General features: G+C 34.7%; 1 protein-coding gene across 5 annotated transcripts in view; it reads right to left on the bottom strand.

The window, feature by feature from the left end:
• Positions 1 to 1,841: 1,841 nt before the first annotated feature.
• LOC134141675 (golgin subfamily B member 1-like) overlaps positions 1,842 to 23,354 on the bottom strand; it is a 48,037-nt gene continuing 26,524 nt past the window's right edge. For all 5 annotated transcript variants that reach the window (XM_062578035.1, XM_062578036.1, XM_062578037.1 and 2 more), the window contains 9 exons: positions 12,299 to 23,179; positions 11,870 to 12,021; positions 10,070 to 10,229; positions 7,560 to 7,712; positions 6,294 to 6,461; positions 4,638 to 4,735; positions 4,156 to 4,290; positions 3,243 to 3,357; positions 1,842 to 2,469 (listed from right to left, as the gene is read on the bottom strand). In XM_062578035.1, coding sequence (XP_062434019.1) covers positions 2,311 to 2,469; positions 3,243 to 3,357; positions 4,156 to 4,290; positions 4,638 to 4,735; positions 6,294 to 6,461; positions 7,560 to 7,712; positions 10,070 to 10,229; positions 11,870 to 12,021; positions 12,299 to 23,179 — 12,021 coding nt within the window. In that variant the 3' untranslated portion in view covers positions 1,842 to 2,310. The remainder of the gene's footprint in view (positions 2,470 to 3,242; positions 3,358 to 4,155; positions 4,291 to 4,637; positions 4,736 to 6,293; positions 6,462 to 7,559; positions 7,713 to 10,069; positions 10,230 to 11,869; positions 12,022 to 12,298; positions 23,180 to 23,354) is intronic.

Below are 23,354 nucleotides of genomic sequence, written 5' to 3'. Positions count from 1 at the left end.
CAGGTGTGGTGCCATCCATTTGAAAGTTCTACACGGTGTGAAACAATTCAGAATAAACACAGTATGTCAAGAATACTGGATTTCAATGAGGAGGGTAACAGCAAACAATCAAGAAAAGATAAAGATGTGGACTATTATGTAATATAAAAGGCCAAGTCTAATCCTGAATCCTGCATGAAAGTTATACGCTAAATAAAGTTTTTGTCATGAGGTGCTACATGCACTATTCATTAGGACCTAACTTTCATTGCACTGAAACGTATGTTGAGAATATCATATTCACTCAGAAAAGAAAAGATTTAGGGAGTGCTTGACACTCCATTCTGAAAAAAACAGAGATTTTAGATTTTTTTTGTTGTTGTTATAACTACATCAATAATCCCAGGTAAATCCAGAAGTTCCATACATGAAAACATCACAGCAAGGTGCAAGATTCAGAAAGGTTAGAGAAGGAATCCCTAATTAACTTCTAAGTTGTAATAAATAGGACTTATTGGCCAACATTCCCTTAAGTGTTTGCAAGGCTTTGAGCTTTAGAGGAATACAAAAATACTACATTTTATTCTTTTTACACTGATCATCTGAAAAGCTAACCTGTTTCTTTTTTTTATACGAATCACAGTATTTTCTCCTCTTCCTTTTTTGGGACATTCCAATGTCCCCATAATTCCATTATGTATACATTATGTATACATAAATGCTTATCATACAACTCTGCTAGTTTATTTGCTGGTTTTCTCTGAAACTTTAATCTGAACTCTGTTAAATAAAATATTAAAATACAACTTGTGCCACTATTTAATGGGCTCAATACACCAAACATTTAAATCATGTGCTACTTAAAAGTAATTTCACTTAATCTTCTATGGCAAACAATATACTAGAGCTAATAAATACATTTTACAAACCAAAACAATAAAAAGGTGATAAAAACACATTACTGGTGCAGCAATGTGAAAAGGCAGAGATGACTGTAGTCAAGGTAACAGTAAAATTGATTTGATAGATTAGGACAACATATATAAATATAAATAAATAAATATATATACTCCTTGTTAATAACAAGAGTGTGGAATGTTACACTAAAACACTGTACAAATCCTAGATAAAGCACCAGCTAACACTAGCCAATTTACATTTCCACGAGAAAAAGCTTCTTCCTTGTTCAGAATAGGCCTGCTTTATACGAGATAACAGGTAAAGAGTAAAATTACAATTAAAGAATAAGACTATTGGTTATTCAATAAGTACAGGGAGTAAAAATGTCACTGTAGCTGCCCATCACCACAGCATTCACAAGAAAGCTATTTTTGGAATCAGATAAATAGTTCTGCAGTTTCAGAGAACTAATGTTCCATTAGGCCTCTACAGAAACTGAAGGCAAATCTTCTCATCTTGTGACCTCTGAGTTGAAAATGTACTCTGTACTCATTTATACAAAAAAAAAAGGGTATTTTGAAGCCTAGGTATGTACAATATGTAAGGTTGTATCTTTATAAGCTCGAATTTCATGTGTTGAGCAGATGTGCAAGTTTTCCGCAAAGATATGTAGCAACTAAACCTACCAAAAGTACAAGTGGCTATTATAAATAAAATAAAAATCGTAAGAAAAGTTGCAGAAAGTGCAGCTTTAAACAGCTTCGGAATATAACACATTTCTTCATGTCAACTCAATTTTGTTTCTTTACTGAAGCTTGATCATTGGCTTTCCTCACTGAGATATACATAGCTGTGCATCTTGTCAGCATTACAAACTGGAAGAACTTACACTTCATACAGCCACAGAAGAACACTGACTTCTTAAACATTTTATTTTCAGTCAAAGGAAAACCCATCAAAAATCCAGTTGTTCTTCCTTTATTGCACTCTATAAAACTTCTTGTTATAATCAAGAAGTCAATAAACAGTAATAGATGAACATTCCTTAAAATTTATAGTTTAACTCTTAAAATAAATTTTATATAGAAAAGATACCATTTACAACCCAATCAGTAGTAATCAATCATTATGTACTCACAGACAATATTAAATAAATTGTATGCAGCAGTTCCTTTATAGGGCAAACAGAGGGGAATATTTTCTCCTTAGCAAATATAATATTCCACTGTTAAAGAGCAATTCAAGTCAACTTTGGAGCAACTGTGATATACACAAATTTCTTATAAGAAGCTCAAGATTCACAGAGTATAACAAGAATATATACAACCGTGTCCAGTGCATAGCTTAACAGCAGCATGTGAAAACTTTAGTATCTTGAATTGGCACACCATCACCTATAGTAAAATAATTTACCCAGTAAATGCAGTGTATTTAGAGAATGCCAGTGAGGCACAATAAAACAATAATATGTAGTGTCGTTAGATATGTAAGGAATAAATAGCGTGATTTTGCTCTGGAGGTCAGCAGCTTAGAACAGTAAAGACTTCGCCCTCGAAGCCATCTTCTGAAGGAAAGGGCTCCTCCTTTCATCTGGTTAGGAAACAAAAAATAACAAATAAGTAATCATGAAGACAGATAAGAAGCTGCACTGTAACCTAGATTTTTGGGGACACTACAAACCTTCTAGCTGGCATGCAGTAATGGATGCCACAGCAAAGGTCATTAGCACAAAGGATTTAAAGGCAGAAAGAAAATAACATTAATAGAAGTGGAAGAAAAGAGGATACAAGATATTTGTGTGTTATATAATTATACATACTTAATAGAGATGTACAAGAATAATTACATTCATACACATTTTATTTAAGATCCACATGTATAGTGTGTAATATGGTAAGTGACATTTTAATACGAACATGAATAAGGTATTACGTGTCAACCCAAACAGAAAGAAATCAAGGATATATTTTCCATACTTAGTATGCTACTTTGAATGAACCTCTTCATGGCATTACCACCCCTATGATATCTAGCACCATAAAAGAACACTTCACATTTAGCTTTCACGAGCAGAAACAAGGCAGAGTCATAGAAGTAGCTGATTCATACCATTGTTTACATAGGAAAAGGACAACTCAAAAATCAGTAACTCTCAGTAATCACGAAGAGAAATCCATGCACCAAGTATGAATGAGAGTTCAAAGAGAAACAGGTAAGGCTGAGGGAAAATGTGGAAAAGGAAGGACTAACACAATGGTGTTTACATTCTGTGCTGTCTTCAGTCCCATTTGCAGTATACAATGGGCACACCACTTTTGAATAGCTTATAATTCAGGATTTTTAAAAGCTTCTTATTTATTTACCTTTCGCACAATAACATGTTCACTAGGATTGATAATTAAGGCTTCTCTTTCCTCCTCAGTTTCCATCTGAACAGTGTATTCTGTAGGTATAGACCTGTAACCACTTACTTCAAATCTAGAGAAAAATTGAAAGAGTACAGAATACTGAATTATCTACTTTTCAGAAGTACCAAATTCCCATTATAAACATTATTTTGCATACTTAAATTACTGGGGGAGATTTCCCACAAAAAGCAGTACGATGTGGTTTATGTTGCCAGGTCCTTTAAAGTCTCTATTTTTAATCTACTCTCAAGATGTTTCATTTATTCAGAATAACCACCATCCTCTCTAGTTCATTAAATAGTGATTTTCTGATCACTACAGTGGTAGAGATTTTATTTAGGCAGATGGATAAACATATTTTAAATCAACTAACCTCTACTAACTTGGCAAAAAAAAAATACCACCAACTACTGAGTCCAGCATCAGAAACAAGAAATTAAATTAAAAGAAAATCACAAAACTCTTAACATATTCTTGATTAAAAGACTAGGTCTAGCTTTTCAAAACACTAGGACCCACACACATGCAGGACCACAGACTTTCACTGCTGCATGTACTTATGAACAGGTTCTATTATTTGCCTCAGAAAGCTAACACCTTTTCCTATCAGTAATTTCATTAAAAACAAAGGCAAACAAAAAATCTGACACTCAGATTTTCAGTTCAGTAGCACACTATGCATTTAAAACAACCTTAGTGCCTCAGAAAGCCTCACCATGCATTCGCCCAAGGGGAAGTGGAAGGGAAAGATGGCTTAAACTCTCCAAACATGCAAGTTATTTCACATTCATGGGAGGACTTAATCTAGCAGTCTAGCTGCTATATATTTTTTAAAGAAAAATTCAAAAAGTCTTCCAAGAATATTTACCTGTTACTTTGCTCCTCAGAAAGTCCAAGAGCCTCCTCCGCAGCTTCTCTTCTTCTCTTCTCTTCTGACAGCATTTCTGTCAGCTGGGAGACAGCCTGCTGCACTGAATCATATTGTTGCTCAGTCTCCGCAAGTCTAAGACAAAACAGAAGTCAATATTTTATGTAACGAAAGAGTTAACTCCTTCGTTTTTATTAAAGAATTTATTTTTTGTTATAAAAATAAATTGCGTGCTTTAGATTAGGTATTGAAATAAAGTCATCTATAAGCATATCTCTTTACAAAAGTAAACTTTAAATATCACCAAATGATAATAATTCAAGAATATGACTAGATTCATTTAATCTACTATAAATCCAGCCCCCCCCCCCAAAAAAAAAAAAAAAAAAAAAAAACTTGGCGAGATGGAAAAGTATTACTTTTATTCTTAAAACATAACTGTCAGGAAAATAATATTTCTAATACATGCTCTCAGTCCTGACCTTTTTCTGAGTTCATTTAGCTCCATATTGTCTATCTCAACAATAACTGCAGATCTTTCCTGTGGTGCTCCTGGGGGAACTTCTGCTCTAACTTCATCCTGGAAAATATTAAGGGGGGGGGGAAGCCAGTCACAGTTTTTCTAGTTATATAAATCTTTATTTCATTTAAAGAAGTCATAAGCAGCACTGAGTAGTGGAACAAACCCCTAATGTACCTTTTAATTAATTAATTTCTGGAGTTACAATTTTCTAAACCTGTTTTCCAATGGAAAGTTGTTAAAGAAAAATGACTGTTCATGTTGCAGAACAGAACCCAGTTTTGGGACAACAACTGGACTTGAAAGGTACATGTACACTATATAATACAGGACTGTGCAGCAACTTCTGAGTTATGTGAAGTGAAAGAAATGTTTCTATGCTTATGTAACACTGACCATAGTTTCATAAGTAATGCAGCTATTCCGCTAACAAAATCTCAGATAAACTGTGTGTGGTATCACACTGTGCCATACACAGAAGCCAGCTCACACAGAGGTAGCTAAGATGTTCGTGCAGTACTGAGTTTTTTATCTCACATTTGTGGACTTCATTCCAGGCACAGAATTTGCCCAGGATATTTTGAGTATTTATGATACCCTCTGACTATCTAACTGGTCATTGCAGATAGAGCTGCCTAAATTCCTGCTATATGGTATAACATACACAACATGATGAGGGCAGAAATTCTGGGACCTGCTGTAGGTTGAAGACAAGTCATGAGCAAGCTGGGATCAGCAGCAGGGGTGGCAGTAATTAAATGTTTGGGAATAGATAGCTTTATGTATGTGAGGAAGAGATGATGTTAGGAATCTAAAATCCCCCTTTATCGTCTCTCAGATAATCTATGCCTGACATAAATCTTAAAGTATGCCCTTTAGCTATGCCTAAATTCAGAACTAGTGAGCATCTGGCTGTGTGAAAACACTGGAAACTCTGCTCAAGCAGCCCCATGCTCTGCAAGCAAACAGTGATGGATGTGGAGTTGGAGTGGTCTGTGAGATAAGAGTGGGATTCATTCCTTTTCCAGTTCATAGTTGTTCTTGTTTGCTTTTATTTATCTTTCTGGAAAAATAAGGGTATTTTACATAAGAATCTGTACAGTATGTTAGGGTTTTGTACTAACAGATCATTACTGAATAAGCAAGGGAGTTCAGGAGGACTTTTTAAAAGTAAAGAGATCACAAAGGAAAGATTATAGACATATATGAGAGATTACAGAAGGTAGAGAAATGCTGAACAGGCTGTACAGACCTCACTTCTGAAAATATTACTCAAACATCTTGCAAATGGTTCACAACTGCTGGGAAATTATCACTAATTCCCGAACAATCTAATTATTAGTGATGATTATATTACCTCTGTTAGCTGTAGGCCAATTCAAAAAATAAGACACTTCAGAATCACAAAAGCATCTCTGAACACCTACCTTAACTGAAAAATCAAGTAAAAAATAGCTTTAGAGCAATACAGACAATTATCTTCCTTATAAGTCTTCATTGGGCAAAAGCAAAAGTACTAATACAAACAATTTACACTGTGTTCAGCATAGGAAAACTAGCAACCACATAAGCATAGAAGAAAAAAAACCTTAATAATGCTTGCATATACTCATTTTACCTGAACAGTGCCTTGAAAGGGTGTCACCTGCATTGTCTGATATTCCCTCTCCAGTCTTAAATAGCGATTTTGCAAATCAGTGTAACGAAGTTGGTTATCCCTCAGAGTATGAGACATAGTCTTCAATTGGGCAGACAAGATGGCATTCTCTTCTGCTGACTGCACAACCTGGAAGAAATTAACATTTAAATATATAAATTTCAGGAATTATCTCCTCCAGGAAATTATTACAGAATTGAGACTGAATACTGTTTTTAAAAAGTGCATCAGTGCATCAACTTTTTGGCAAGGTCACAGTTTGGTAAGATTCAACTAGTTGTTTAACAAACTGCAGAAATAATGAAACACATGTATTTATTTCTTCTATCGTTAATATCCCCAAAACAGAAACTGCAGGTTTTCCCCCATGCCCTCCCTGTATTTCCCTTGACATCACCACCTGGGAAAACACAGTATACGTAGTTGCTACTTCAGGACAATGCAATACAAGCCAGCTTGACACATATTCATCAAGCAGTCAATGAACAGACAGCAGTCAAGTTTTCACCTTTTCAAAAACAGAAAGTCATCTGGGTCTCCTCTCTTTACTTAGAAATTCATCTTTACTTGTAGGAGCTGGAGATTTCTATGCATGTTTCAAAATTTGGTGGAAATTATTACTAGGTTTAATGTTGGCTGAAGCAGGGAGAACAGATGCAATGACAGATAAAGACGACAGCTGAAAGGACACATAAGCCCAATTTGCTTTGAATACCAGGCTACAAAGAGAAAGGTAAGGGTTTAGGGAAATATTTCCAAGAAAGTTTATAAACTTTTGCGAACTGAACATACATTATTTACCATCTTTACAGCCACAAAATGGTTCATCAAGAAATTGTAAGGAAACATTTCTGAGGCATTTTAAATTTGGTATGAGATAGCTAAGATCTTATTCCAGCTAAGACAGACGTGTGTTTATGTCTATAATGAAAAATATTTTATTTTGAGCAGAACTTCAGTAATGCCCCATCAATCTCCTTAGAAAGCAGATTCAAATAAACCTCTCAGTAAAACAACTAGTCACAAAAGCTGCAGCAGAAAGACATTATAGAGGTTTCATATGGAATTTCTAAGCCCGAGCCAACACAGTTGTTTTGAAGATTCCAAGTTTTAAAGCACTATAAATTTGAAATATACAACATACTATCAATTTAACAGTGAAAAATATTTGTATGTTGATACCAGTTCAGAGTCACATCAACCATTTAGGATGCTGTTTCAAATTACCTTCAAATTAATCTGCTGAAAATGAAGATCCTTCTGGTGTATCTCCTGAAGACAACGTTGCAGTTCATTTTGAAGCTGATTCTTCTCAGCTAAAACATGCTTAATTTCCTCAGGAATGTCTGCACTTCCAGCAAGGGAGGCAGTTTCTAAAATCTTAAAAAATATTAATATATTCAGGGCCAAAGGTATGAGAGTTTTCTAAACAATTATATATAATTCCAACACTAAATATACATATGGACTAAACAATTTCCTTTTCTGAAAAGATCTTTTCAGAAGTTAATCCCACACTGACAACAGATTTTACTTATATAAAGATTAAACTAAAAAGCGTTTTCAACTTAAACACTTCAACAGAAATATAAACATTAAATATTACAAATATAATAATATTAATAGTTAAATTTACAATATGTATAAAAAATAAACTATTCTATATCCCAACAGACATTCTGTTCAATACCTTTTATTCATGATTTAATCGCAGAAGATGAATAGCAAATGATAGGCATAAACTTGACTAAGATGTTTTTAATGAAATTAAAGGAAATATAATCTCTTCTGCTTCTCTTGGAACAGAAAAGGCAAATAAGAATAGTATTTTGAAAAAACACTTTCTTTAAACCTTTAATGAAAGTAGATGGCAATTGCCAGACTGGGTCTCAGCTGTTGTCTTTCTAAATCGGGTATTTTTGTTCCTGGCAGAAGCAAGCTCCAGCTGCTTCAGAGGACGTGCAAGAATGCTTCCATTAGGCACATTTCTCCCTTCTCCCTCTCAGTTAGGTCCTATTCTAGTTTTCAATAATTAAGAGATTGATTTAGGTTCTGAAGAATGAAATTTAATAATTTGTTCAAATCAAGGCAACAAATACTGAAAATTGTTGCTATCAGTGTAATTTCCAATTCCTTTTTGAATCCTGTTAAAAACTGTGTGCTTGATAACACATTGCAGTAATGATATCTCTTAAAAATGTTACCAGTACCTGAAAGAGCATAGCCTTTTATTAATTTTGCAGCTGTTGGTGAATGTTGCTTATTCTGGGTTTACAAGAAAGGAGAATGCAGACTCTCTGTTCACCTATTTACATCCTTCACTACTATTAAGTATTTATTTCTTTCCTACTGTTAACAATCCCATTTTCATTACTTTTTTCTGTTTTCTGTATCATGCTTTTCACCTTCCTTCTTGAAACTTTTTTTATATTGCAATGCAATACTACTGTGAAGCAGCTGAGTTGAAATAGTCTACAAATGATTTAGTCAAGAAATGTTTCTTGTCACTTTTCCTACTATTTTTTCAGCATCTAAACAATTCATTTGATTTATATGAGTTTTCTAAAAATGAGAAATATGAAAACCATCTTGTTTGTCTGTCTGCTCCCCCATTAACATTTGAATTGGTCAGTCAATTTTGAAATCAAATTTGAAGGGGGGGAAAAAAGTCAATGTCTCAAGAAATTTTGATGTTTCTACACTTAATGTGATGACTGGTGACTAGGGAAGACAAATCCAACTTGTACTACCTACCAAGAGAGAGTCAGGCAGAACTCAGCTGCACTACAGGGTGTTTGGCAGCTGATCAAATCAATCAGTATGCAAGGACTTGGCGGCCAACAAATACATTGTTAGCACCCTACAAGTGTTGGTACAGCATCTTATTGTCTTTGAACATGTGTATTATAGGAACACAAAGGACACTGGTATTAAAATGGTGAGAATAACAAGAGACATCATACATATGAAATTGGCACAAGAAGCCAGATTTAATTAATATTCCTGCTCACGGACATAACATGTTTCATCTCAGCTACTAGAAGAATTCTTCCTTGAGCTGATACCTCCTTGTCCTTCTCTTGATTTGATAGAATTAACTGAGAATCCTGTAAATTGCATTAGTTTTTCTTTTTCCTTTCCAACATCTGTGTCCGAATCTGGCAGCACCAGGCCCGCTGTTGAACATTTGCATGTTCCCACTCATTCATCTGGTTTGAACCATGTCTTGAACCTGTTCATATTATATTCTGGATTTAACTAACCTATGACAGTAAATTACAAGATTACTTAAGTGACCTATTAATATGACTAACTCAGTAATGAGCAAATACTGTTACCTTACCATTTAACCACAGCAAACTGTGACTCCGTTTTGGTTAAGTATCAGTAACAGATTCCTGACAGTTCTTTGTGAAAGTTTTTTTCACATTTTTGACCATTAAAATATATCATGATGCTGAGCTCCCTCTGTTATTTTATCAATACACGAGAAACTCATAATTCTTTGTTTAAAGCAAGTTATCAATGTTAAGATAATTATTGCAACTCATTTGCTAGTAGTTGTAACTTGCTGTTTTGACCTCAATGTGGTACTGAAATACATACAACAATCTTGCCATCTCCCCTCCTACAATATAATGCACTGTACCGTTCTCATTTGGGAAGCAGTTTGCGATTTTAATGCAACTAACTGATCAAAGTAGATTTATACCTCCTGTTACATTTTGTTTCTTTACCTTTACTGGGTAATTGCTTCCATCAGAGACTGATTTCTTAACAATCATGTCTTGTTGCAATTTCTGTAGTTCTGCAATCTGTTGGTCTTTCTCAGCAACTGTGATCTCGTATCGATTTCGCAATGCCTGGGACTCTGAGAGGAGGAGGTCTTTTTCCATTCTGAACATAAAATATTAAACTAGCTGTTTAATGATAATATAGTACATACAAGTCAATGAGAAGGACAAAGCTGTGCTCCCTGGTATTTCTGAAATAAATAATGGTAGTTCCTAATTGCAGATAATATTCATATATGGAGCATTATATGAACATTTGCAGTACATATTTCAGTTTAAAGACATCTGCTAACAAAAAACTTGGAAAATAAAGCCTTGAACACAATTATATCATGTATGCCTTGCTAGCTTGGAGACCAGAGAAGCTTATCAACTGTAAAGATAAAAAAATCTGTTAATGCAGCATACATACCTGAGCTACCTGAAGAATAAGGTTGGGCAGCAAAGCTGCTCTAGGTTGTAGCAGTATAGAGTGCTGCTCAAAATATTCTAGCTTATTTCAAGTACTTGAATTTGAAGAGGCATACCCTAGACTCAAAAGACTTCATGAAATAAACAAACATGCCACATGAACAGAAAACGCTGTCATATACAGGCAGTATCACAAAGGGTGTAAAAGCAAATTGAATTCTGAAAGATTTAATTTAACATAAGCTTTTGAAGTTTGAAAAAAGGCTATTCATGCTGTCCGCAGCTCAAGTCTACCAGCTCGAGTAAGATTTCACAAATTCATGCTTGTTTGTTCATATTTGCAAAGATAAATCTGAGAATGACCTTTTGATCTACATCCTCCCCCTCAAACTTCTAGTATAAAACAGATACTATTTGAAGCAGATCTTAATTACAGAAATTGCACTATAGACAATAAAACGCAGTAAGACACTACAATACTGTCCATCAAACAAAATTAACACCACTGAACTGATCATAACTGCTTTCTCACTTCTAATTATCTGCACAAGTTTAGTTAGAATCTGTCTTAATTTACAGGTTCTAACTGGAACAGCAGTCTAAGATAACCAAATCCTGAAGTGCCTCCACTGAGCACCACTTTAAAATGACTATTGCTGTCTTAGATGTGAAAAGCAACCTGCAGACTTCAGGAAGTGTTCACAGGATTATGCTCAATGTGTGTATTATTCATTTATTTATTACAGATGATATGAGTTGTGAGAAATGCTGATGTGAACCCCTGAATCTGCAAAAATATTGCTCAGATGTGAAATGAAGTTAATTTTCAATACTGTAGTTGGCTAAATACACAACATCTCAGACATCTTTAAAGAGAGAGATCTAGGGGGAAAATGTTCAACCAAATAAATGGTTACTTTTGTTGAGAAGAGAATATGATATCAAGCATAGAAATTAGATTCTCAAACTACAGCTCCATATATCCTAGTCGCTAACAGGACAGAAATCATTCAACTAAGACTGTTCAAAATTTTATATTCACAAAGAGACCATTACATTTTATGTAATTTTATTTATAAATTTTATATATTTTTAATTATAAATAAATTTTATTTATTTACCATTTTATAGTCATGAAGAGACAAAGATAACAGTGAATAAAGTAAACAGCGTAAAAGTTGACTTAACACATTACAGAAACATTCTTATCCTACTTTCTGGTAAATCAGACAAAATTTTATTTCTATGTCTATTTCTCATCATTTTCCAAACTCCACTGAAGAATTCTAAACAAAAGCCACATCCATTATTTGTTAAATTTAACATACATACCTTAATCCAGCAAGCTCATTCTGGTATGATGCAATCTCTCTCTCAGTTTCTGCTTGGAAGGCCTTTGTCTGATGCAACGCTCTCTCCAAATCATCAACCTTGGTCTTCAGTTTTGATATCTCAATGGCTGCAAGACTGGCTCCTTCTTTAGCCTGTATTTAATAAACAGGATTAGTGAACCAGAATGAAAACCATACTACTGAAGATTCAGCAGTGCTAAAGTTCTAACTACAGACTTAGCTTTCTCATTTGCTCCTCTTTAACAGGGTGATTACCTAATCTCTCAAATTCTAACCATACCTTCCCTAGTCAGATTATGTTTTCTTAGCACTCACACAAACTGCAAGGTTAAACTCCAGAGCATCTCTAAGCATTCTCAGCATTATTACAAAAACAATCTACAACGAAATATAGCTAATTAAAACTTACCAATCTTCCCCTATCGATCTGAGGTGTATCCAAAGTACTTTCAAGAGAATTTATCTCATTGATGCTGTTGCAAGCAATGGCAAATGAAGCTGTGTTCTCTTTAGTTTCAGAAGCTAGCTTCTGTTTGCTGAGTTCCTGCAACAACTTGTCTCGGTCATCCTGAAGACTTGCCATAGCCTTGGAAAACGCTTCAATCTGGTGAACAAAATTTCCACGCTCAGACGAGAGCCTATTAATCTCCAGTTCACGACTGCCTAATGTCTTACGCATATTTCTAATTTCCTCAGCAATTTGATCAAGTGTGACCTTATTTCCAGCATCAAAAGGCACTTGATTCAGATTAGCATTTTCTTTGAGTACACTGATGAGTTGTAATTTAAAGTTGTCCAGTTCAGCTTTAAGTTCATCTCCCTTCTTTTTTTCAGATTTGAGTTCAGATGCATATCTGCTCTGAAGTACTTTGAAGTCCTCTATTATCCTATCTCTATCATTTTGCAGAGCAGTCATTGCTTTCCCAAAGGCTTCATTTTGGGATCTTAGTTCTCTATTCTGAAATTGAATTTCTAATATTGTCTTCTGTGCAGAAGCATCAATTTCAGCTCTGTGTTCACATGTCAAAACTGTGTTATTGTATTTCTCATCTGTACCATTATTATTTTTGCCTACCGATTTCTGGGCTTCCTGAATCCTCTTCTGAAGTTTTTCTTCACACTGTTCACTGGATACACTTTCCTTCTTCTGAACATTGTCACTAGATAGCAGTTTCTCTCCAGATTCAGAAACAAGCTTCTCTTTGTTTAATGATGCAATTAAAGATTCTAAGTCATTTACTTTGGATATTAATTTTTTATTCTCACGTTCCAAAGATATAGTAGCATCCTTTTGCAGTTCATTGGTCAGTTGCATTTCTTTTATTTGTTTTTGAAGATTGTATTTTTCTTGCTCAAGATTTTTAATAGAATCCAATTTTTGCTTAAGCGAGTCTTTCAGTTGATGATCTTTCAAAGATAAAACTTGGTTAAGATCTTCCCTATACTTTATTAGCTGTGCACTTAACATTGCATTTTCAGAATGAAGATCATCTATCTGATTGAGAAGTATCCTTAATTCCTGTTTCAGAGCACTGTTTTCACTTTCATTGCCAATTATAAGACTGTCTCTCTGATTTAAAACATTTTGGTGAATATGTTCCAGTTCTTTGTATTTAGAAAAAAGATCATCCCTGTCATTTTGAAGAGATGACATTGACTTTTTAAAGGCATCTATTTCACTGGCAATTGCAGCTTTATCTTGACCTGCTCTGTCTGCTTTCATCTGGAGACTTCTCAGTTCATTTTCCATCCTCTGACAAGACTCCTCACATCGTTGTCTCTCTATCTGCAAGAACTGTAACTGAAGCTCATATTCTTTGATCTGTTTTCTATGTTGAGTCTGTACCTGAAACAGATAGTCAGAAATTTCATCACCTTTTGAAGAAATGAGTAGGGAAATTTCTTTATCTTTATTATTTAACATTATTTTCATTTGTTCAGAAACGGCAATTTGCTTTTCCAATTCAGCGTGAGTCTTTTCCTTTTCTGCTAGAAGTTGTTGCAATTCTTGTTCTTTCCTAGTAAAATTGCTTTCCAGTGCTTTTATCTCTTCTCCTGCACTTTTACTGTTCTCTATGAGGTAATTAAGAGAATTATTTTCTTTAAGAAGTGCTTGCAAAGCTTCTTCTTTTGACTGAAGAACACTCTCCAACTCTTGCTGCTTGTTGAGAAAAAGTACATTTTCTTCCTTTATTCGGCAGAGCTCTTCATAGCACTGTGTATCGACAGATTTTTGTCTCAGATACAGTTCATCTTTTGTCTCCTCTGCCACAGAGTATTTGATATTCAGTTCTTGAATTTCAGCCATTTTGTTTTTCAATTCATCTTGTAAAGACAAGATCTTTTTATTACTGTCTTCTATCTGTTTCTCTTTACTTTGAATGGCCTCCTTGAATTCTACTTCCCAGTTTTTCATTTCACCAATTACCCTGTCCCGGTCACTTTGAAGAGAACACATGCACTTTGTAAAAGCAGCTAATCGGGCCAAAGTTGCATTCAAATCCGCTTGAAGCTTCCTGTTTTGTGAGTCCTTACTGTTTACCTCCTCTTGCAATTCACAAATCGCACTGACTGCCCTGTCTTTTTCTCGCTGAAGGGCACTGCGTTTTTCCTCTAGGTTCAACCATTCTCTTTTATGAGCTGATTTTAATTGTTGAAGATTACGTTCCAAATCTCTCTCATATTCTCTCTTTTGGATTTGTAGTTGGTCTTCTTTCTTCTTAAGTTCTTTTCTCCAATTTAGATTCTCAGCTGTAAGCCTGTCCAGTTCATTCTTTGACCTATCCAACAAGTCCACCTGTGAAGAAAGCTTTTCATTGAGATGATATATTTCTTCATTTGATTTAGCAAGCTTTTCTGTCATATTACTTAAGTCCTTTTCAAATTTTTCACTTTTTGACTGTGATAGTTTCACAGATCTTTCCAGGTCCAGGATCATCTCCTGGAGCTTTATTGAATCTTTTTGCAAATGGTTGATTTCCTGCTGTTTCTCCTTTAGGAGTTCTTGTAATTCTTTTGTTTTGGTTTTAGTTCCACTATTATCTCTCTGAGCACATTTCACTTTCTCCTCAAACACTTTTACAAGATGCAACTGCTGTTCTTCTTTTTCTCTAATCACGTTACATTTTTCTGCCTTTAATTCTTCCAGTTGCTGTAACAGTAAGGTATTCTGCACCTGCACTGATTTCATTCTATCAGTAAGATAATCAACTTTTTTAATGTGGTTCAGCAATTCTGTCTCAAGAAATTCTCTCTCATTCTTTACTTTATAAGAACTTTCTTGTACATTTTCTAATTCCTCCTGTAACAGACATTTATCATCCTCTAAAATCTTAACTTTTTCATTCAGACTAACAATTTCTTGTGTAAGACTTCTACATTCTGTGTCTAGTTTTGTGAAACAATTATTTTTATGATCCAAAGATTTTTCAGTTTCTTTTAATTTTTCTGAAATTATTTTTCTTCCTTGTTCTAGGACAAGCACATCTTGTTCTTTTTCAGAAAGTTTATCCTTTAACATATTAATGTCTTTTAATAATGATTCATTCTCATATAATGCATCACTGACTTTAGATTGCATATCATTTTGGTACAGCTCCATTTGAACTTGGAGGTCTCCCAAAGTTGCTTTAGTTACAGTGATGTCATTATGAAGGATGTCATTTTCATCCTGAATTTTCTCTAAAGCCTGCTTTAAATTTTCAGAAGTTTGTTTCAGTTGCTCATTTTCCTCCATTAGCTGATGATTCTGATGAGTGAGTTCATGAAGGCGATCCTGATGTTCTTCCATCCTCGCCTCTTGCTCTCGTATTTGCCTTTTTGCTTTATTCTGTAATTCATCAACTTCCAATTTTCTAGATTCGCTGAGCTGTTTCAGCTGGTTCTTTATAACTTCATTTTCATCAATGAGTTTTTGAAAATGCTCCTGAAGTGCCTCCTTCTCAGATTCTCCTTCTCTGAGTCTTTGAATAGCCTCTTGCTTCTCTTTTCTAGTGAGGTCAATAACTTGCCTCATATCTGCTATTTTACCACTGATATTCTCATATGCCTGAAGAAGTGATTCATACTCTTGCTTTAATTCACTATGTTTAGCCTTCCATCCTGTTAATTCAACTGTCTGAGAATCTTTTAAAGTATTTAGTTGGAAAGAAAAGGCCTCTTTTTCCTGAACTATAGTCTCCATCGTAGATTTAAGACTTTCACATGCAGCAGTTAAGTTTTCATTTTCAGTCAAAAGTCTAGCATTTTCAGAAACAAGGCTCTCCTCTTCACACAGCGGAGAAACAGCATGTGAACTTTGTTTTTCTCTACCAAGCTCTGACACCAAATGTTCAAGCGTACCTGTCTTCTTCACCAGTTCTTCTCTTTCCAAAAGTAGTTTATCAATCTGATCTTTCAGACATTTGTTTTCTCTCAGGGCTTCCTTACGTGATATTAAAGCTGCTTGTAACTTTCTCTGGAGGCGCTCTCTGGATTTTTCCTCTGCTGTAGTTCTTTGCTCTTGTGGTTTAGAGTCATTTACACTTGCAGGTTTTACCAGCGGCTCTTCAACTATTTGCATTTGTTTCTGGATTTCACGTTCTGTTGCTTCTTTCAGTTTAGCTCTTCTGGAGTAATCAGTCTCTGAGAGTTGAAAACAGGTGCCTTTATCCTGCAACTTTCCTTGAAGTAAATTAATTTCTGCACAAAACTGTCCCAATTTCTTTTCAGTATCATTTTCTTCCTTAAATTCTTTGCATGATACCACAGGACTGCTTATCTCAGCCTTTTCGTGTAGTATCTGTAGCTCTGTCAATAGTTTTTTGTTTTCTTCACTAAAATGCTTTATCTCCCTTTTCATATTAATCAGCTCCAAATTGGACTTTTCTAAATGACTGATAATTTCCTCTTTCTCACTCTTCATTTCTTCAAATGCTGTTCTGTAATGATGGGCTTCTTCCTGGCCTTCCTTTATAGCTTCTTTCAGTACTTCCTTTTCCTGATTGAGCTTTTCTTTGAAATCCATGAATGAACAACGCAACGCTTCTATTTCTTCATTCTTTTCTGCAATCTCCTTCTTAGCTTCCTTTCTCAACCCTTCCAGTTTCTCCTGGTTCATCTTGTAATCCTCTTCATTCTTTTTAATAAGTGCTTCTTTTTCATTATTCACATGTTCAAGTACTGTCTTAATGTCTATAGCTTCTGTCTCATACGTTTTCAGCTTTTTCTGTAGCTGACTTATCTCCTCCAACATGCTGCCTTTATGCTGCTCCTGCTGTCTCACACAGTTGAAGTCGACCACTTCTTCTCTTCTGTCACCAAATTCATCCGACATCTTTCTCAGCTCTTTCCTTAACACTTCTGTCTCTTCCTGAAGTTTTGCATAATTACATCTTAGTTCTTCTAACTCAATGTCTTTACTTGCTATTAAAATTATTAAGTTTTCTGACTCTTTTAAGGATGCATCCTGAACCTTACTTCCTGGTTTGTTTGATTCCAAATTCCACAGGTCAGTTTCCCCTTCTTGCAGCACCATCTTACATGAAGCCATCTCTTCCTCTGGAGGACATATTTGCAACTGATTAAAGTCAAATTCTTTACAGTTCCTTTGAAGAACTTTCCAGAGTGCTTTATGTTCCTGTTTGAGATGCTCAAGCTGTTTCTTCTGTTCATCAAAATCTGCTGCAAGTTTAGTGTGCTCCTCTCTTTCTTTCTGAATTTTTTTGGCATCTTCTTTGCTGACCAAAAGTTCTCTCTGTAAGGCTTCTTTTTCATTTTCCAATTGATTTATTACATTAATTTCATTGCTACAGTCCAGAGACTTCTTCCTGTCATCATCAGCCTCGCCAGAACTAGAATTTTTCAACAATTCTTCCCTCTTTATAATTTCAGACCTTGCATTTTCAAGAGCCAGCAAAAGTTCAGAACATTCCTCTTCATGTGCATTTGCTCTTTCATCAAGCATATATTGCATATGAACAAGCATACGGTCTTTTTCCTCTAAAGATTTGAGGTTCTGCTCACATATATTTTGTTTTTCAGCAATAACATCTTTCAGTTCTGCAACATTGTCCTGAAGTTCCTCTAAATAGGAGGCTTTTGCAGACAAAATTTCATTCAGATTACTTATTTTAGTATCTTTTTCTAAAAGTTGTTGCTTCAAAGTTCCAAGACGAGACTCAAAATCTTTCTTTTGCACTTCAGCAGATTTCATCTCGTCTGTTAATTCATGAACCTTCTTCAACAATTCCTCTGTCTTTTTTTGCTCTTTTTCTATTTCTTCCTGTCCACTCTTTTCTAGTTTTCCAACTTTTTGCATTAGATCTTTTCTTATTATCAATGCTGCTTGAAGTTTCTTTTTCAGGTTCTCTTTTTCCTTGCCAATTTTCTCAAGATTAAACTGCATCTCCTCTTTTTCATTCATTACATCTTTAAACACAGCTTCTCTACTGCTTAACATAACCTGACTATGCTCCAGTTCTTTCTTACAATGCTCAAGTTCCTGCAACACTCGATTTAGTTCCTCTACAGACTTACTATGAAGAGCTTCAAGATCATGCAATTTGGCATTTAACATATTTCTCTCTTCAGAAAATTTCAGCATTTCATTAGACAATGATTCCATGACCTCGGTAACAGAACAGTCCTTTTCTTTCACTTGCTGACTTAGACCAAAAATTAAATCCTTTTGCTGATTTACCTGGGAAGTTAAGTTTTCTATGAGTTGGTCTTTTTTCCCCATTTCTTCCAGGAGACTTGCTACTTTTTTACCTTCAGCATTCAATTTTTCTTCGCTGGTTCTAACTATTTCTTCTGAGTTATTTATCTTCTCCTGAAGAAATTCAACCTGTTTATTCATTTCTGCAAATGATTCTTCTCTTTCTTGCAAAAGAGACTGTTGTTTACATAATGTTTCCTTAACAGTGACCACTTCTTTTGACAGACATTCAATTTCAGATTTGTAGGTACACTTGATCTTTTCAATATCACTCTGCAGCAAATCCTTCTGTTCTTCAAGTGACTGCATATTTTTTAATTCATTTTTTATGGCATCCATTTCTTTCTGTTTTTCTAAAAGAATCAGCTGCAATTGTTCTCCTTCCGTTGCTTTGCTCAAAATAGTAGTTACCAGGGTGGAGAAATTTTCCAACTGAATTTTAGTATCAGTTAGCTGCAGTGGGGAATCTGAACTCTGTGCATTTTTTTCTGTACATAAAAGCCTACTACTAAATAACGCAGATAAACTTTGAGTTAATTCCTCTTTTATAAGATCCAGCTCTTGCTGTAAAGACTCAATTTTACTATCTTTTGATTTAATTTCACTTTCTAAACTGCTCAATTGCTCACTAAGACTATTATTTTGTAAAGTTGCCCTATCAAGATCTGCCACCCATTTGTTTTCTGACTCGAGCAGACTTTGTTCTAGAGTTTCAAATTTAAGTTCTAATTTAGAGAGTTCTTCACCCTTTACACTAACCTGCATCTGTAACTTCTCTTTTTCTGTCTTCATCTGCAGTTTGACAGCATCTATCTGCATTCTTGAAAAACTCTCACTCTTTCCTAGTTTTTCATTAATTTCTTGGAGTTCTTCCAATTTCTTTTGTAAATGATCTTGCATTGCAATGAGTTGTGTGTTTTCAACTGTCAGTTTGTCAGCATCTTCTTGTAATACGTTTTTCTCTTTCACTAAAGACTCTAACTGGTGCTGCAGACTAGCTATTAGAAGTGCCTTGTCATGGCAGTCTTGAGATGATTTGGAATTTACATCATTCAACTCTAACTTTAAACTTTCTATGTTTTCAGCTTGTTCAGTGCACTTCACATGCAGAGACTCCACAGCTAATTCTTTTTGCTGTAAATCTTGTTTCCACGTAGTTATTTGGTCTAGTGCTTTTTGGTGCTCATTTTTTATATAATCAAGTTCAACTGTCAAAGAATCAATTTTCTTCTGATTAATATCAAAATTTTCATTCTTTTCCTGAAATTCCTTAGTAAGATTTTTCATGGCTGCCTCACTTTTCTGTAATTTTTCTCTGAGAACCTCAATCTCACTAGAAAGAACACTAATGTTGCTATCTGCCAACTGTATACTGGTATCTTTTTCCTTTAAAGAATTAAGCAGTCCAGTAATAACCTCTTCTTTTTCACTAAGAGCTGTATTAAGTTCAGTTCTTAGTTCATACTGTGCTGCAATTTTTTCCTGAAGAGATAATAAGGCATGCTCCTTCTCATGGACTAGTTCTTTTGATTTTTGTAGTTCTTGTGTTAGCTCATGTATTTGACTCTGAAGCTGAGAAATTGAACTTATTTTCTCTTCATCTTTGCTTGCTTTCTCATTCAGGGTTTTGAGAAGACTTTTATTTTCCTTAAGTGAAGATTCCTTTTCTAATAAGGACTGATTTATCTCAATTATTACACTTTTCTGATCTTGTATTTCTTTTTGTAGATTCATTTTCACTTCTTCCAGCTCCACAACCTGCTTCTTTAAGACCTCACATTCATTCTCTTTTTCCTGAAGTTGCATCTTTAACTTCTCACTGAATAATGAAATATTACTGACAGTCAACTCTTTTTCTGAAACAAGCACTTTTAATTGTTCTGCTTCAGAGGTTAAAAGCTCTAACTGTTTCTGCTGTGTAACAGAAGATTCCTGTACTTCAGAAAGGTGTGCTTTCAAACTAACATATTCATCTAACTTTTGTTTTAAAGATTCATCCTTCTGTATAATTGATTCATTCAACTGGGCTGTTTTTTCTGTCGCATTTCGAAGCTGATACTGAAGGTCAGAAATAACCTCCATATTCTCAGACAGCTGAACCCTAAGTACATCAGACTCTTCAGATTTATCTTTAAATAACTTTAATTCTTGGGTTTGCTTCTTAAATTCATTTTCTTTCTCCTGCATTGCTTGTCTAAGCTGACTGGTTTCAAAACTGTGTGCTTGTATTTGGTTTTGCAGATCTGAAACAATCTGCAAATATTGCACTTCTCCTGACATTTTACTATCCTTCATTTGCTGAATCAAAACCTCCTTTAGAGAAAGGAGAGTTTCTTTTTCTTCAAGGATGGTATTTAATTTCTCTTTTTCAATTATTAGGCCATCAATTTGGTCCTTCAAAGCTAAAATATTATGACTTTGTTGGGACAAGTGTGTACTTAAAGCAGCTACTTCATCTGATTTTTTCATTACCATAGCATTAACTGTTTCAATGTCTACTTTCAATTTTTCACTTTCTAGAGTTGTTGTATTGACTTGCTCTCTTGCTGAAACAATTTCAGATTGCTGCTGTACCAGCTGTGACTGAAGAACCTCACATTCATGTGACTTCTCACTCAATAAACTTGCAAGATTCTCCTTTTCATACTTAAGCACATCTACTTCTTTGCTTAGTAACTGTAACTGATTTTTTAACCCTGTACTTTCTTCCATTTTTTCTGAAACCTGCTTATGAAACATCTCAAGTTCTGAGCCTTGACTTTTTACAGTCAAGTCTCTTTCTTCTATGCACTGAGATAACACTGTTTTTTGATCTTTAAGATTTTTAATCTCATCCTGCAACTCTAAAATAAGAAGTTTACTCTCTTCCATTTCCTTACATAATGATTTATTCTGAAGGATTTTTTCTTCTAGAGATCTCTTCTTAGCTTCAAAATCCGAAGTTATATTTTGAATGTGTTTCTCCAGTAGTAAATTCTTTTCCTCGCTACGGCTCAACTCTTGCATTAGGGTACTGCATTCAGATAATTTATTATTTAACATTTCTTCTTTATTTATTTCTTTGTCTCTACTATCCTTCAGCTGAATGAGGAGTGATTGCATTTGTTCATGCAACTGTTGTGTCTGTTCCTTGCTTTCAAACAACTGATCAGATAGCACATTACACTCCTTTGTTTTCTTCTGCAGCTGTTCTGCAACTGAATTTTCTTTTTGCTCGACAAGTATTGAGAGTTGCTCAATCTCTTTTACCAGTGTGTCTTTATCACAGCTTAGTACTGAAAGATTTTTTTGGTACTCTGCAGTGCTAACAGACAACTTATTCTCTATTTCTGCCACAGCCTGGATTTTCTCTAACAATTCATGCTCTTTTAGATCCAGTAGTTTGGATAAACTCTCATTTTCACTGATTAGCTGTAGCTTCTCTTTTCCCATCATATTTATACTTTTTTCCAGATCTTCATTTGCTTTTATTTGCTCTGCCAATTTTTCTTCTTTCCCTTCAAGATCTGCCTGTAATTGTTTATTAGCTGAAGCTTTTTCTTGTGTCGCCATTTCCAGCTTGTTAATTTGTTTTTGTATTTCACTTAATTGATTATTAAGTTCTTTGCAACATGTCTCTTTGGCTTTCAGGTCTCCAATTAATTTAAACTTAGTCTCTTCATTTTCCTGCTCCAAAAACTTAAGCTTCTTCTCTAACGAAATAATCATCTCTTGTTTCTCTTGTAAATCTTTTTTAATTGTTTTCTGATGTTCAGTATGTTCTGTAAGCTGTCTAGATAACTTAACCAATTCTTCATCTTTTCTAGCATCTTCCAAAACTAGCTTGTTATACGAATCTTTAACTGCTTTTAATTCATTTTCAAGAGTCTGTTCCTTACTCTCTTTCTCTTTAAGCAAATTGTTCCATTTTTCCTTCAGAGTATTATTTTCCTCCAGCTGATTTTTCAAATATTCAGCTTCTTTTCTTTGTTTATTCTCAGTTTGTTGTAGCTTTTCAGATGATTTACTAATTTGTTCTTTCAGCAAAATAATCTGCGAGTCGCACTCCATAAGCTTATTATGGTATGTGACATTGTTGGCCTTGATTTCAGAACGGAGCTCCTTAATGATAATGCTGTTCTCACTAATTTGTTTTATTAATTCCTCATTTTCTCTGGTTTTAACTTCATTCTCAATTCTAACTCTTTCTAGCTCCTGTCCCATTGTATTGCTCTGCTCAGAAAGGACAGATATCTTTACACTTGCATCTCTTATATCAGCTGTTTGTACTTCTTTCAGCAAGTGAGTTTCCCTTTCAGCCTTCAGTAAAGCTTCTTCCATCCCTCGTACTTCCTCCTCTTTGCATTGTACTTGATGCTTCAGGAGGATAACCTGTTCAGAATATTCTGTCATATTCAAAGACAGGACAGACATCTCCCTGTCTTTTTCTGCCAGCATCTCTTTAAGATTATCAATTTCTCTTTCACGTCTCTGGAGATCTTGAATAAGTTGAGATCTTTCCTCTAAATGGCTCGTATTCAATTTGTCAAGCTCTTCGTTTGTCTGGTCCAGATCCAGCTGCATCAATTCTACCACGCCATCTTGTTTTAAAGTCTAGACATGAGAAAACAATGTTAGAATACTTCAAACATACAGTAGAGGGAAAAAGAAAGTTACACTCTACATGTAGAATTATTAACTAATAAATCTCTCTCACTTAATCTCTTAATACCTGAGTAACTGTATCATCATGAGATAATAACGTGGTATCTCAGGATTGTTTTAGCAT

This window comes from Rhea pennata, chromosome 5 (assembly GCF_028389875.1).
Source record: "Rhea pennata isolate bPtePen1 chromosome 5, bPtePen1.pri, whole genome shotgun sequence".
Lineage (NCBI taxonomy): Eukaryota > Metazoa > Chordata > Aves > Rheiformes > Rheidae > Rhea > Rhea pennata.
This window is presented reverse-complemented; position numbering and strand designations above follow the sequence as displayed.